The 15342-nt window shown below is 28.4% G+C and overlaps 1 protein-coding gene across 1 annotated transcript; it reads right to left on the bottom strand.

The window, feature by feature from the left end:
- Positions 1 to 231: 231 nt before the first annotated feature.
- Positions 232 to 15116, bottom strand: LOC107997618 (ubiquitin carboxyl-terminal hydrolase 34). The gene is made up of 12 exons (XM_017056350.3): positions 14985 to 15116; positions 14434 to 14530; positions 13985 to 14321; positions 13587 to 13884; positions 12762 to 13505; positions 6705 to 12696; positions 5892 to 6609; positions 5641 to 5831; positions 5378 to 5555; positions 5123 to 5289; positions 4323 to 4993; positions 232 to 4257 (listed from the first exon to the last, which is right to left on the bottom strand). The coding sequence occupies exons 1-12, from the start codon at positions 15094 to 15096 to the stop codon at positions 3425 to 3427; spliced, it is 10338 nt and encodes a 3445-aa protein (XP_016911839.1). The 5' UTR covers positions 15097 to 15116; the 3' UTR covers positions 232 to 3424.
- Positions 15117 to 15342: the final 226 nt, after the last annotated feature.

The raw sequence follows: 15342 nt of genomic DNA on the forward strand, positions 1-15342 counted from the left end.
TAATAAATTAAAAAATTTATGAATAAATTTTTTTAAATTTATTTTAAATTAATTAAATTAAAAAATTATTAAAATAAATTTCTTTTTTTTTATAAACTCCAGAAATTTATTTTCCACAGTTTATCAGTAATTAATCACATCATAAAGATATAAAATATTAATTAACATAATTTTTTGTATATGCACAAAACGAAATTCTAAAAAATAGTAAAACTATTTTCATATGCAAAATTTAAAATGAAAAGATTTTATTTATTATTGATCAAAAACTATACACCTTAAATATATAAATGAATACATAAACGTAAACACATGCTAAAGATGTAAATCTGATATTATAGTTTAATATTTTCGGAAGGTTAATAAAATGACAAAAGTATTATAAGATCGCCTCAAATATTTTTTATACAGTCTTAACCATCTCCGAATTATTAAAAAGCACAAACGTCTATCGCATGTACTTCTTTTTTTTATTTATAAATATGAAGATTATCGAAACGCGTTTCATGAGACAAAGACATTTGTCGCTTTTAATGAATAAAAGTAAATATAAATGCTTTTTTTATATGTAATTTTATATGATTTTACACTCTTTATTCTTTTTCTTCTTTTTCTTTTTTTTTTTTAGCTTATTTTCGATTATATTTATGATTTTATTGAACTTAATAAATCACTGCCAGCACGTAAAAGTTAAAAATACTTGATTTAGTGAAAAATTCATTATACTGTATGTGCGTGTATAGTACGCTTGTTATTCATGTTTGTTGCAATCAGCGAATAAATCTACCAACACTAATCACAGTATTTTGATCACAAATACGTACGTCAAACATTAGAAATACATTTGAGACATTATGCGATATTAATTATATGGACACAATTATTCATTTGAATTTTTGTAAAACTACTGAACATATTTTGTCTGTTTTTCATTTTACATTTACTAAAGAATAATACGCTGAAAAGACGAAGATTTTAAAAAATAATATTAATGTAATTGAAAATAGCAAAGAAACTTTGATTTAATCATTACACTTTCATTTTTTCATTTTTTTTTATCATTAATACTTATTAAATTTCTTAATAACTGTCACGAAAGTTAATTAATCATATAATCTTGGTAGTCATTTCTAGAATCTGTAGTTCATTTTAAAATGCACCCAAAAAATCAAGACTTATTCTATCATAAAATTGCTATTATATTTAATCCCTTAATTTGATTCTTTTAAAATTATGTTTCATAAGTAGGTAAACTACAAAATACTTCTCAAGATCAATCAATTAATTAATTAACATTAAGATGATAAAGAAATAAAGATATCGCACAAGAATACCATATAATCTTACTATTAACATTCATTGCTTTCTCTTTTCAATCATTTCTTATTTTAATATATCGAAATCAAAAATACACGTGATGATTCTTGAATCTTAATATGGACAAGTTATACTTTAGTGCCATCGTCTAATAATAAGCTATGATGAAAACATGTATATATTTCTGTATCAAGCACATAAAATAAATTATGAGTTTGTATCTAAATTGTATATTAGGCTATAGAGTTGAATAAAATAATTTAAAATGAAAATATTTTAAGAAACATATTTTGTTAAATAATTGGGATTTAATATTTCTAGCAAAATTATTGATCTACTAACTCTGATATACTAACTTATTTATTTCAATATATCAAATATCCAATACTTAAAAAAATATATATTTCTTGAAATATATATAATTTATTGTTAGAAATATTATTTTACTGAGCAATTAGATTAACTCAAAAAATCCTAGCCCGCATTTGTTTTTTATAATACAAAATTACTGAAAGGATAAAAATTAAAATTTAATTATATTAACTATCTCTTGAACGTAAATTCCCAAAAATGTTTGACAAATGGCGATAAAGTAACTTGCTTATGTAACAAATTAGTAAAAAAAAAACAATAAATATATATATTTATATTTTCCTCTTTTCTTTAATAGCGCATGCTTTTTATATATATATATATATATATATATACATATATATACATATATATACATATATATACATATATATATATAATAAGAGACAATAATATATGTATATATATATATATATATATATATATATATATATATATATATATATATATATAAAATATGTAGTAATAATAAATATAATAAAGCAGTGCATGTAAATTAAGCGCATACATAAAAGTTTATATGGATATGTTTCCAAGTTTGTTTGTTATACATTATAAGAAAATTACATTTAAATAATATTTTGCTGATTTTTAACAAATATTTTAGAAAATATTTTAGAAATTTAATGATAAAATTGTTCATTTGTGATGTGAGATATTTGTAATTCTTATATAAACAAAAAATATTTTATACTAATGTTTCAAATACTTTTTAATTGCGATAATTATAAATGTTATTATGATAATATGAAAAATAATTAAAACATAAATTAAATGAATACTAAAATTTATCTTTATAAAATAATATTTTAATTAAATTTTGCAAAAAATTATGCGAAATATAGCTTCAATAATCAAAACGATTGCAGTCCAAAATATAAATGAATGTCTTTAAAAATTTTGTTCAAATAAACAAATTATTTTAAAAATATAACAAAACATATTTACAATATCAGAAATAAATGTATCAAAATAATTAACATTATTTATCTAAATGATAAATTTTTTTGATTATTTGGACATTAAACATAAAAAAATGTAATAATATAATTATATATGTAAAGTTTAGAAAGTTGTGTTGAATAAATGTGAAATTGTTTATAATTTTATATATATAGAATAATTAATTATGTAATTAATTATTCATAAATATATTAAAAATATGATGAAAATATACAATTTAAAAAATTGACAAAATATTATTATTTTATAATTTATGTTAAAGAATGGAAAAAATTTATATCGAAAAATTAAATATGGAAAGACTTATAATTTTAACAAAAGTTTTAATTGTGTTTCTTAAATTATTTCACAAAGTTTTTCACAACTTCTATTATTGAATACTGGGTAGTTTTATATTGTACATAAAAGTGTACATGAATATTATCAGGAGATAAATAATCTCACAACACTAACGAACATTTATTATATAAAATGAAAATTGTTCACTTCAAATTGATGATTTTTTTTCTTCCCTTTTTAAATATAACTTAAATAGGCAACAGTATCTTATTTACCTACATTTGGAAAATAAATCGCATTTGATACATATATAGAAATATGTAATAATATAGTAAATATGTATCATTTTTTAATAACATAAGAGCACTAAAATTTGTCCATTTAGATCTTGAATTTTCGTCTTGTTATCTTAAAGAATCACACATTTATATGTAAACTTAGTCCTGTATTATATGCTTCTATAATAAAAGCACCATTCAAAACATGTAGAGAATTAGTTATTTTTTGCTTGCAATTGCACAATTGTTTGCAAATCAAGAATCGTCTTTTCCAACATTTCAAACCAAGAAACATTAGTCAACGAACATCGCAATTGATTCGTACAATTATTAGATGTCACAGTATCGATTAAACTTGGAGATATTGTACTGATGTTTGTAGAAATATTTTCTGCTTGAATATTGTTTCTTGATATGGTTTTATCATCTCCAGAATCAGAAGAAGTCATATCATTTACTTCTATTTTGTCTTTTTCTTCGATGTTTATGTTAGAAATGTTTTTTTGCTCATTAAATTCTTTGATTGGTAAATGTAATTCTTTATCATTAGTTTCATTGTTTTCATTCACCATAAATTTACGTTTTTTCGTAGGAGCTTCTACTTCCTGTTGATTAGATTCTTTTACTTTAATAGCTCTGGTTCGAGACAATAACGTTTCTAAAGCTGGTAACAAACTACTTGGTGGCTTCAGTCTTGTACTGCTATTGTAAACAAGAGCTAAGGCTCTTAAATCTCCCGTTAATCTATGTGCAGAAGCTTGAATATCTACTGCTTCCACCATTGCCACCATAGAACTAACTAAATTGTCAATAAGTAAGCAAGTTTGTTCAGTCAATACATGGTTAGCAAGTTTTGGAAAGAAGGTCTTGAGAAAAGCATGAATTGCTGGTATCCCTAACGACGATCTTTCATCTAATAACACAGCATCTACATAATCCACTGTATAGGAAGAACAAAGAAGAGATGCAATATGTTTTCTGTCTATATGTGTAGCAGCATGAACATCTAACCATAATCTAGGAAATAAGGCTAAGTGTAATGGAACACCTGTAATCAAATAATTATTATAAACTATTTTATTTTCCAAATTTTAAATAGCAAATAATATTTACCTTCAAATCCTAACATAGCGCTCAGATTAACTAGTGTATCTGTCATACAATCGTTATTAATTGCTAATCTGCACATTACATCAATGAGTTCATGATATGGTAAATAAAATTCAAGTAAAGCATTATCATATTCTGGATCTACTCCTTTTGATGCTTCTAATTGAGAATGTGGTACTGCCATCTGAACCATTGGTCTAGCAGGTCGAGTAGGCATTTTTCCTGGAGGAGTAGATCTTCTTGGAAGATAAGGACCAGGTGGAACAGCAGCATGAGATTCTTGAAGAGCTGCATGGCAGTGTGACAGCAATGGTGCTAAAATTGAGATTGCTTCAGCAGGAACAAGCATTACAAGTTCTTTCAAAAGATCTATAGCAAGATTTCTCATATCTGGAGGATTATATGTATTTAACAATGTTGCTAATTTTCGTAGAATATCTGGCCATTCTTTACAATTCGCTAATATATTTCTTGCATCAGGTCCATCTCTAGCAGTTCTGATACATCGTATAAGTTCCACAATAATGGCTATAAGTTCAGCTAAGTCACCAGCAACATGACATGCTGTGGCTTCATGATACATGATATGCAACATATGAAATGCTTCCAGAGCCATACTTAATCCTCCATTATACACAACGTAAAGTCGATCATCATCTGATTCAATCAGAATACTGTAAAAAATTGATTAAATATATATATTATAATACAAAAACCAATATATATATAAATATTTTAATTTTTATTTTAAATTAAATATATATATAAAAATAAAAAAAAATATTATTAAATATATATTATACCGAAATGCAGAAATAAGTGTAGCCCAACATGATCGTCCATCTAATCCTTGTAAGTACGAAGATAAAGTTCCTCTTCTGAATGATGCAATTTCAGCTTCTTCTTGTTCTGTTTGATCAGAATGTCTTGCAACTAACAATTGCATTAATTTAAATAGTTCATCCACAGCCTATGCAAGAAAAAATAAATTTTATTTTTAAATATAAATTTTATAAAAAAATAAACTTAAAAATAGACTAAATTAATAAAAATTTTACAGTTGAATATTGAGTAGGATGAGGTGTTATATTTTTGAATGCCCACTGAATATTTTGATGTGCTGCTAATTGCCTCGTGAAAGTGCGTGATTGTTGACAGCATAATCGTAATAAACCATAATAAGCAGGTAACATTACTCTGTTAAATAATACTACATCCTGATCTTCATGATCAGCACTAAAAATTAAATAAAATTTAAAAATTATTCTGAAACATATTATTTCTGCAATATTAACTTTAAATTAAATAAAATAATGCATACAGTATATAGTTAAATGCAATGTTTTTAGTTATATGAGGATTATGAAGTATAAGAGCAACATTTTCCGGACAATCAGAACAAACATGATACCAAAATAGTAATACAGCTTGTTTATTATGATGCACTGGAATGCTAGGTTCAGAAAGTTTTGGGTGAAAAAGTGTCCATAAATCATTTAAATATTGTCCGAACTGAAAATAAAAATTATATAATAATATTAATTAAAATTTAATATTATATGAAATACTTACCATTAACTTCTCTGTTTTAGAAATAACACAATATGTAAGTAATGCAAAATAGGCAGTGAGTTTCATTGTACCATGAGTTTGTATATCAATATAATGTCTTGCAGGTTGCAATAATCGTAAAAGTGCAGTATATATTTTATGCAAAATTAAAGTAGCTTCCGGGGATAATTGTAATTCTCTAGATGTATTGCATCCTAAACCTAATCTATGAGCACTGCGATAACCTTGTCTGAAATGAGTAGATGGAACCAATGATACAAGAAGAAAAGCAGCTGCAGAACGAACTCTTTGATTTGAATGTTCCAATAAAAAATGTTGTAACCATGTATCTAATCCTTGTAATACCCAAGCATGTGCAAGTTTACTTCTTGTAACAGCTAAAGCTAGCCATTCTAATGCTCCATGTGGAGCAACTCTAGCTGCTTCCCAAACTCTGCCTAAAATTAATTGAGTCATACATGGCAATCCACTTAATCCTGAGCTTTCTGTTAATAATGTCAATAATTTGAAAAATGGTTGGCAAACATCTGTATGTTTTGTTATAGCTTGAAATATCATTGTTATAATATGTATTGCTAATCTATCATTCCAACGACATAAAGATTGTATTAAGTTTCGTGTTTGATTAAGATTAATGACATCTCGTGTTTGCTGATATAAAAAGGGAAACCCTTTACCTCCTGCTACAGCACTAAGATCTATTGGAGACAATGATAATCTAAAATATGAAAAATATATAATATGTAATATAATACAGTTTTTATATTAAGTAAAATTAACAAACTTTAAAACTTTTAAAACTTTTAACTGTACCTATGATCAGATCCTCTACTACGTTCAACTAAAGTTGCTATTAAGGTAATCATTTTGTCTAAAGAAGCAGGTCTCAACTTTTCTGTTGGCATAGCAACAACTTCTTCTTCCTCTTCTTCTTCACTAACTGCATCAACAAATTCGTGTGTTTTATGTCCAAGATAAAAATTTATCATAGTTGATATAGCTTGTACTCTTATTAGAAATAATGTTTCTTCTTCGCCCATTTTACTAAATTCATATAAAAAACTGAAATATTCAGTAAGGTGTTTCAAATGTTGTTTCGCATGTTCCATAAGAGACAAAAGCATTCTTACAAATCTTGTCACACATGATCGTGTGCCAACAGTATTTACGTCATTTTCTTCATCACAAAGAAGATATAAAGGTGCTTGAGTAGCGCGCAAACGTTGTATCACATGAATACATAACCTTTGGAACATTTGTCTTACCATTTGATTAGGGCATTTGACTAGAATTTGAATTGGCCACCATGAATCTCCAGCCATTTTTTCAAGAAATCTAGCACATGCACCAGCTGAACCATTAAATTGTTTTGTTAACAATTCTACCCATTGCACCATTGTTGGTTTTTCCTTGGCATGTATAAAAGTCTCCATAAAAAATGATGTTGAAAGGTCTGCTGACATTTCTGTTATATCAGATTGTATAGAGAATAATGTTTGTGGTATATATCCACATATTTGCCACATAAATGTAAAATATGTATGTTCAAATATATTTTTATCTTGTAAAAAATGCATATTATCTTGCCATATCCAATCTTCAAGTTCTTTATTTAGTTCTAGTGGTGGTAATTTATTAGTATTTTTATGAATCAATGAAGAAGATTGTCGTCCATTTGGACTTGAAACAGTAGCTTCTTCTTCTTTTGCTTGATCTCCAGGATCAGTGCACCATTCATAAAATAGCATGTATGCTGAGTTTGTTTTTTCAAAACTAAAATCCATAAATTTATCTGTAACAGAATCATAAGTTTTACTTGTCATTTCTCCACCAAAACATTCTGCTGCTATTTGATTTGGATCAAATGGCTTAACTTCTGCATCATTAAATAAAAACCATTTATCTTTATTAGGAGATGTACGATCTCTAATAAAACTGTAGTAATGTCCACCATCAGCTGTGCCAGTATGAACTGTTACGCCTATTAAATCATATTGATAATGTTCCATTTCTGTACCATCATCTTCGTTTAATTCTGATTGACAATCACTTTCAGATTTTCTTTTTTCAAAAGCTTTTTTTTCTTCTTGATAATGTTGTGGTATAAGTTTTTTCTCAACATATCCAGACATATCTAATCTTAATGGAAAACTAAAATGTGTATTTACTTTTTCCTTTGACATAGTTCCCATATTAAATGTATATCTCATTGTATTAAAACACAATATATGTGGTAATTTTTTAAAACATGCTCTTTTTTCTGCTCTTGCTTTTTTACCACATTGTGAACATGTATACATATTATCACCCTCCAAAGTATCTTTAACTGTAACTTCATCTAAACTTTCATAAAGATTTCTCATATCAGCCACTTGGCAACGTACAGTATAAAATTCTTCTAGTGTTCTACTTACATGTTCACAGTCTAATGATACAACATTATTAGATATTACACCACAAAATAATGTTTTTACTAAATTTTTTAAATCTGATGTCATTTCTTCTAATTTTGATACAAGGTCTATAAAAAATTCAGCCATATCTTTTTGTTCTCCAGTATTGAGAGGTTCATGATTCATAGTATACACTCGGCAAAAACTTCGAGGATTATATGCTTTTCTTTCAGACTCTAAAAGATAAGCAAACATTCTTTGTAATTCTCTTAATGTAAGTTGGTGTTTATTTGCTCTATTACAATCAGCTCCTAATATAGAAACACGTGCCTGTGGCATCATATACAAATGTTGCATACAACTAGCCATATAACAAGTAGCACCTAAATTAGTTAAACCAACATATCCACAATCAGAACGTCCATCTTCATGGGGCCAATAATCCCATGGATATGGAGAATGAGGACCAGGTTTATGTTGAATTAATAATTTTTCATGAAGAATTCTATAATTATCTGGAGCAGATTTTACAAGTTCGACTAAAAGATCAAAAGCTGCTGATCTGGAAACTTGACTTTTACATTTTGGTACATGTTTTGATCGAGGATTAGGCAATGCAAATAAAAAATCGAATACTTCATGTAATAAATTTTGTCCAATTTTCCCTTGTTTACAAGGTGGATTATGTGTCATAATGTTGCAAGTAAGGTTTAATAATCCAACTAAACCATCATCTTCCACTGTATTGTGTCGCGTCTCAAGATGATCTCTATTTAAAAGTGAATCAATTACTCTTATTGCTAAAGCTTCAAGATCTATTGTTAAATTAGAATCATCTGAACCTTCTTTAATAGCTTCTTCTGGAAGAGAATCAACTAATCGACAAATAAGCCAAAAATAATCTCTACAGGCAGGTCCATATGGTTCTTTTCCATCATCAAGTACTGGATGTAAATGTAATGGTAAATCTGGTTTTCGATGAGAAGGTTGCATTGCTTCAGCAATTACAAGGTGTTCCAATAAAGTATTTAACATTGGTACAATCAAACTGGGATTAATAGAATTTTCATCTTCAAATCCTGTGGTTCCTAAACATAACTTATATAAGGCTGTGCAAACTTCTCTTCTCACTGCTGGTTCAGGATCTTCCAACACTAATCTTCTTAACCAAGTTTTTCCAAATGATTCTGAAGATGAAAAAAGATACTGCTTAACTGTTTCATTACTGTGTACCCAACAAACCAATAAAGCCATAGTGTAATGTATAACTTGTGATCTTCCAAAAAGTCCTGTTTTGTAATGATTTGGATCTCTTGGTAAAGATGCTTCATTTAATATATTTGTTATTCGAGACATAACAGCTTCAACATTCATCATTGAAAGCATCACTTCGCTCAATTTAGGTACAAGCAATTTATCTGCTTTACTTCGTTTTTTTTCTTCTTTAATAACACCCAAATAACAAAGTTGTTTTAATAAACTAGCGAGACAGTCCTGCTGCCATTCACTACCATCACCTTGTTCCAAGCAACCAGACATAAAAATATCAAATAAATGACGTAAACCTCCGTGTTGAACAAACAATGTGGACCAAGTAATATCTTTTTCTTTGTCTTCATGATTATCATCTATATCGGCATCACCTTCGTTACCAGATGCAGTAGATGTACAATTTACAACAGAAGATTGATTCGTTGTATTACGTCTACTTAATGATTCTACTATATATAAAGAATACATTAGTTTTTGAGGACTAGCAGGATCTAATAATTCTAGCAAGGTTGTTTCTCCTAATTTTTGAAATCCTCTTAGTAAGGTTGGACTAGTTGGTAGTAAAGTTAATGTATCCCAAACTCTTCTTGAAAGTACTTGAGCTTTTGTATGAGGAATTTCTTGTCCTCCTTTGACAATTGTTTTCATAGCACTTAAAGTTCTCATTAACGTAAATAATTGTTCAAAATATTGTGGACGTAATAATAATAAAGTCGGTAAAGATTCTCGAGGAGGTGGTGGCAAAAGAGATGGTGAATCCACATCTCGTTTATTACATCTACCCGTACCATTACCTCGACCAGCGCCGGGAGAAATGAACACTAATTGACCATCTTTAAATCCCATTTCTTGCAATGTTTTTTCATCAAAATCAATAGTTAATTCTTGACCTTGTGTAATCATCCTAATTGGCCCATCAGTAAGTAAAGAACCTAGTACTGAACTATTATTTTGACCTGCATTTATATTGGATGATGATTTTTCTTGATTATTTTGAGTATCATCCCACCATTTAGCAACTTCAGCTCTTAAATCAGCTACATAATCAGTACTAAGAAGAGTGAAACTTGTTTTTTCAGGAATTCCTGCCGGTTGTACAAATATTCTTAATTGTTGACCTTTTTCCGAAGTATTCATAGCTACATGACTACCGGCACCTCTACCCTCTAGTATCCAACGTCGTAAATGATATGCATACCGTTTTCGGAATGCTTCTAAATGTGTTCTTAATAGTAACAAAGCTCTTTGTATACAACGTAAACTAGCTTCTTCATTTATTTCCAGATCAGCACTAGCTGCAGCAAGGTGAGTCATACATTGTGAAACAAATTCTGCTTCTTGAGTTAATTGTCTAGACATATAATATCCATTTAGGTATTGTATAGCTGCCATACTGACATCTGTACTTTTTGCTTTTAATGCAATTCTCCACAAGAAATCCATACCAACTGAATCCACATCTCTTAAAGGTCTGTCTAAATGTGCAGCAGCTAAACGAGCTAAATTACACAATTGTTGAAAAAGACTGAGGCCTGTCATACTAATAGTTTCAGGTGGCAAACTTGGTAATTTACGCATACATAAATGTTTAAGTGTATCCATTCCAAGTGCATGTTGTTCTGTTGATTTTGCTTGACTAAGTAACCAACTAAATAATTCATCTGCACATGTAGAATCTTGTGATAAACATTGCCATAATATGTCCACCTGTTCGAGACTTAAACGAAAGCAATCAGGTGAACCTAAGGGTGAAAAAATAGAAGATAAAAATTGTAACCTAACTTGTATTTCCGTTTGATGAGAATATAAACTATTTTTTGGCCCTATACTAGTATATGTTTTCAGATTATTAAAGAAGTGTTTCATCATTCCACGTTCACGATCAGCCCATGTTGTTATCGTATGTGCATCCATTGCACCAAATTGTTGAAAACTGGCAAGTAATTTAGGTAATAATCTTAAAGATACAACTACAGAACGATTAGTTGCAAGATTTTCTAAACAACCTTCTATAAATTTCATAGGTATTAATCGATCAACATTGAAACAAAGAAGATTACACAAAGCTTTTTCAGCTTCCAAAGCCAAACCTTCTCCTAATTGACCAATTTTATCATCTTGCAAAAGATCCCATAATAATGTATTTCCAGCTTTACATACAGTATCCAAATTGAACTGAGAACTAACACGTGTTACTGTTTGGCGAATACTTCTTACTTGTGGAGGACGACAAACAGAGCGTCTGATCGTCATTGTTGGATGAGAATGATGAGGATGATAAGCTTGCATTTGTATAGCTGTTAAATGACGCGCAGCTAATTGAGCTAATTCTTCCTCACAACCACTTTCCTCTCCATCAAAATCTGCCATATTTTTTTCACTTTTATTAGATATTCTACTACTATAAGATCCTTCTTCATCTGAAAGCATTTCGTCTAATCCTGAAGGTAAAAATGTAGGTCCAGTCGCATGTACTAAACCGGCAAGTTCTGATATAACAGCACCAGGTCCATCTGCTGCTGCAAGAACACCAGCTACATCACTATCATCTTCATCGTGCGAAGTATCTGCAGAATCAGGAGCTCGATCTACATTATGTGCTACTAATGACATATATTTATTTTTATTAGCTCTTCTTAAAAGTGTTGCTGTTGTTGGAACTTGTTGATCACTTGGATCTAAAGCCATTGCTTGTTGTTTTACACGATCTAATGCATCAATATTTTTTGGATCATCAATAGAAACTAATCCACCAGTATCTAAAGTACTGTTTAAAACATCTTCCGGCCTATATTTCATATCTAACATTAAATCTTTAGTCTTTATGTTATTTTCTTCATTAACGATACCTTCTAATGTTTTATCTACATTAACTAATGACCGTTTTTGAGGTTTTTTTCGTTTTCTTAATACTTTTTTCTTTCTTTTTTCAATTGCAACTGTTTCCTCTGTATTGGATTTTTCTGTATCTGCTTCTGCATCTGATCCACTCTGTTTTTCTTTTATGTCATCTTGTATATTACATGTAGAATCTTTTATCGATTCAGCAAAACATTCAGATTTTTCTATTGTAGGATCTTCTCCTTCATTTGAACTTGTTTGTACAATTGTTGTGCCCATACTTTTTGCTTTAAATGGACCTGTTAATATTTCTGTTATAAGTCATATAATTTAAAGATAAAAATTTCAATTATATATAGCATACCTTCCCCATCACTACTATCACCTCTTGCTTGTTTTCGTGGTGATGGTCCTTCTGATGGTGCAGGACTAGGTTCTTCTTCATCCTCATCTGGACTGCTTCCATCTATTCCACTAGGATCACTAGTACTACTACCACCAATACCATTATTACCTCTTAAAATCTCTCTGTTTTTTATAGATAAACCTCTTGGATAACCTGAACCACCTGCTGTCCAAATAAATTTTATCAAAGCAGATGCCAGGAATAAACTTTGTTCTGTATGATCTTTTGGCTCCAATTTTCCTAACAAAGAGTATAAATGTAAAACTGGAGTTGGAGCCAAATGTTTTACTAAGGGTGCCAATAAATCATATACTGGACGACCGCAGTGTTTCAATTGTGCAGCTTGCCACATAGTATCCATATCTGAACATGTGATTCTACCTTCCATAGCTAAGAAACTTAATACAATATGACTTTGTTTAATAACCTCTACATGCAAATTTGGTCCAAATATATGAGCTATTATATTATTTTCTGTTAACCAAGCTGCCAATGCATGGCCCACTTGTTCCACTTCAGCGACAGTTTCACTATTGCAAAGTTCATTGAATGCAGTGATATGAGCATTTATCTGAGCTATTCCTGCTAATCTCATTGTTAAAGTTGTACTAGTAAAATATTTAAATGCTAAATCCAATCCATCACGATCAAAACTTGGTAAAACAGCATCAATAGGATCCTTTACTGCACTCCACATGAAATCTAAGAATAAAAAAGTATTAATTCACAATTGAAAATTAATATATATCAAATTGTTTTAATTTTACTTATTTTAAAATTTACCTGCCATTGTTCTAACTGCTGGTGTGCGTAATTCTTTATCTGCTAAGCGACACATATATTTCATAACACGACTGCGTAATGGTATAAAGAGCTGAATAACACTACCATAATTCAACCAAAGTTTTAAATTACAAATCACTGCAACCATTGAATGAGCAAGACTAACAGGTAATGTATTTTCCATATCAAAACAAGCAGACATTAAATTGAAACCACCTTGATGACAAAATATAGAAACTGCTCTAATTAAAGGAGCTGGCACTTCTGGGTCATGAGGTTCACAATATCCTCCTTCATCCTTCAAAATAATGAAAAAATAATATATAAATATATAATATATTTAACAAATTTATAAATTTAAAGAAATTTATTTAACTTTATTTATAATATATTATTACTTTTACTGGAGCTAATGGATTAATTGCACCACTATGTTTCATTGCAATATATAGAGGAAAATTTAATAAAAATATTTTTGAAAGAAGATGAAATAATTTTTCTCTATCTTGTTGAGACCAGTTTTGTTTTATTTGTGTTTCTATTTGTGCAAAATCAGAATTTTCTATTTTATTTTCATCTGCTTTTTCTTCTTCTTTTTCATCTTTGGATACTTTTGTTTGTTGACCATTTTGTTGTATAATTTGTAATTGTTGTAATGTACATAATACAACACTTTGTGTTAATCTTATAAATCGATCAAAATTTTTTATTTCTCGATAACAACACATGCATTGCCTATAAAAATAAATGAAAAGAAATTTTTAAAATAGAAATACAATTATATTAAAAATTTAATATATATATAGTTTACATAAAAATTTAAATAAAAACAAAAATGAAATCAGACCTTTGCACCCATTGATTAACATAATGTAATGTCGTATCCACATCCGAAATACAAAGTGATGCCAATCCATCTTGTTCCTTTGATGATTTTTCATCATCTAAATATAAATTATAAATTAAAATAAAGAATATAAAAATTTAATACATAAAATTTTATAAGCAAAATTTAAATCAATGTAAGAAAACATTCTTATATTACTATAATTTTTTTTTTATATCAATATTTAATCCTATTTTAATAATAATTACGATTTTCATAAAACATAACTTATTTAAATATTTTATTATTTCATATATTTAATACTGAAATATATTCGTGCATTAATAGGCTTTAAAATCATATATAAACGATGAGGTTATATATTATAATGTTATAAACGAAATTTTAAAGAATAAAATTAAATGTAATTATAAAAATAATTTTTACAGTAATTCTTTTTCTGAATTATTTATATTAAGATATTAGATGATGATATAAAACAAAAATTTAATTTATATATATGCTCGATAGTACAATAGGTTAATATGAAAATATTGTGCATTTTTGCTTACAGGAGAGCAGAAGATCGTGAAAGTCAACACATACATCGCACATGGTTTTCTTCCCTTTAGCCTCTGAAAGGCTTTTAATCACGTTAAGTTCATCACTCAACTTCACCACCATCCATTGCAAAAGTTGGTAATATTATTAAACATTTGTATTCTTGATTATCCTCAACACTTGATTAATTCGTTAGTCACCATATTGCTTTTTTACGCAGCTGCATTCACTTGCCGCTTACTTCAGATGAGCAGCAGTAAATAGCTTTCTATTTTTTGTAAATCTTTTGTATTTACAAAAAAGTAATATAATAACGTAAAACTATTTCACTTTAGTTTTGTAGTTTACAAATGTATCTTATTTAAATAA

Source organism: Apis cerana, linkage group LG5, assembly GCF_029169275.1.
Source record: "Apis cerana isolate GH-2021 linkage group LG5, AcerK_1.0, whole genome shotgun sequence".
Lineage (NCBI taxonomy): Eukaryota > Metazoa > Arthropoda > Insecta > Hymenoptera > Apidae > Apis > Apis cerana.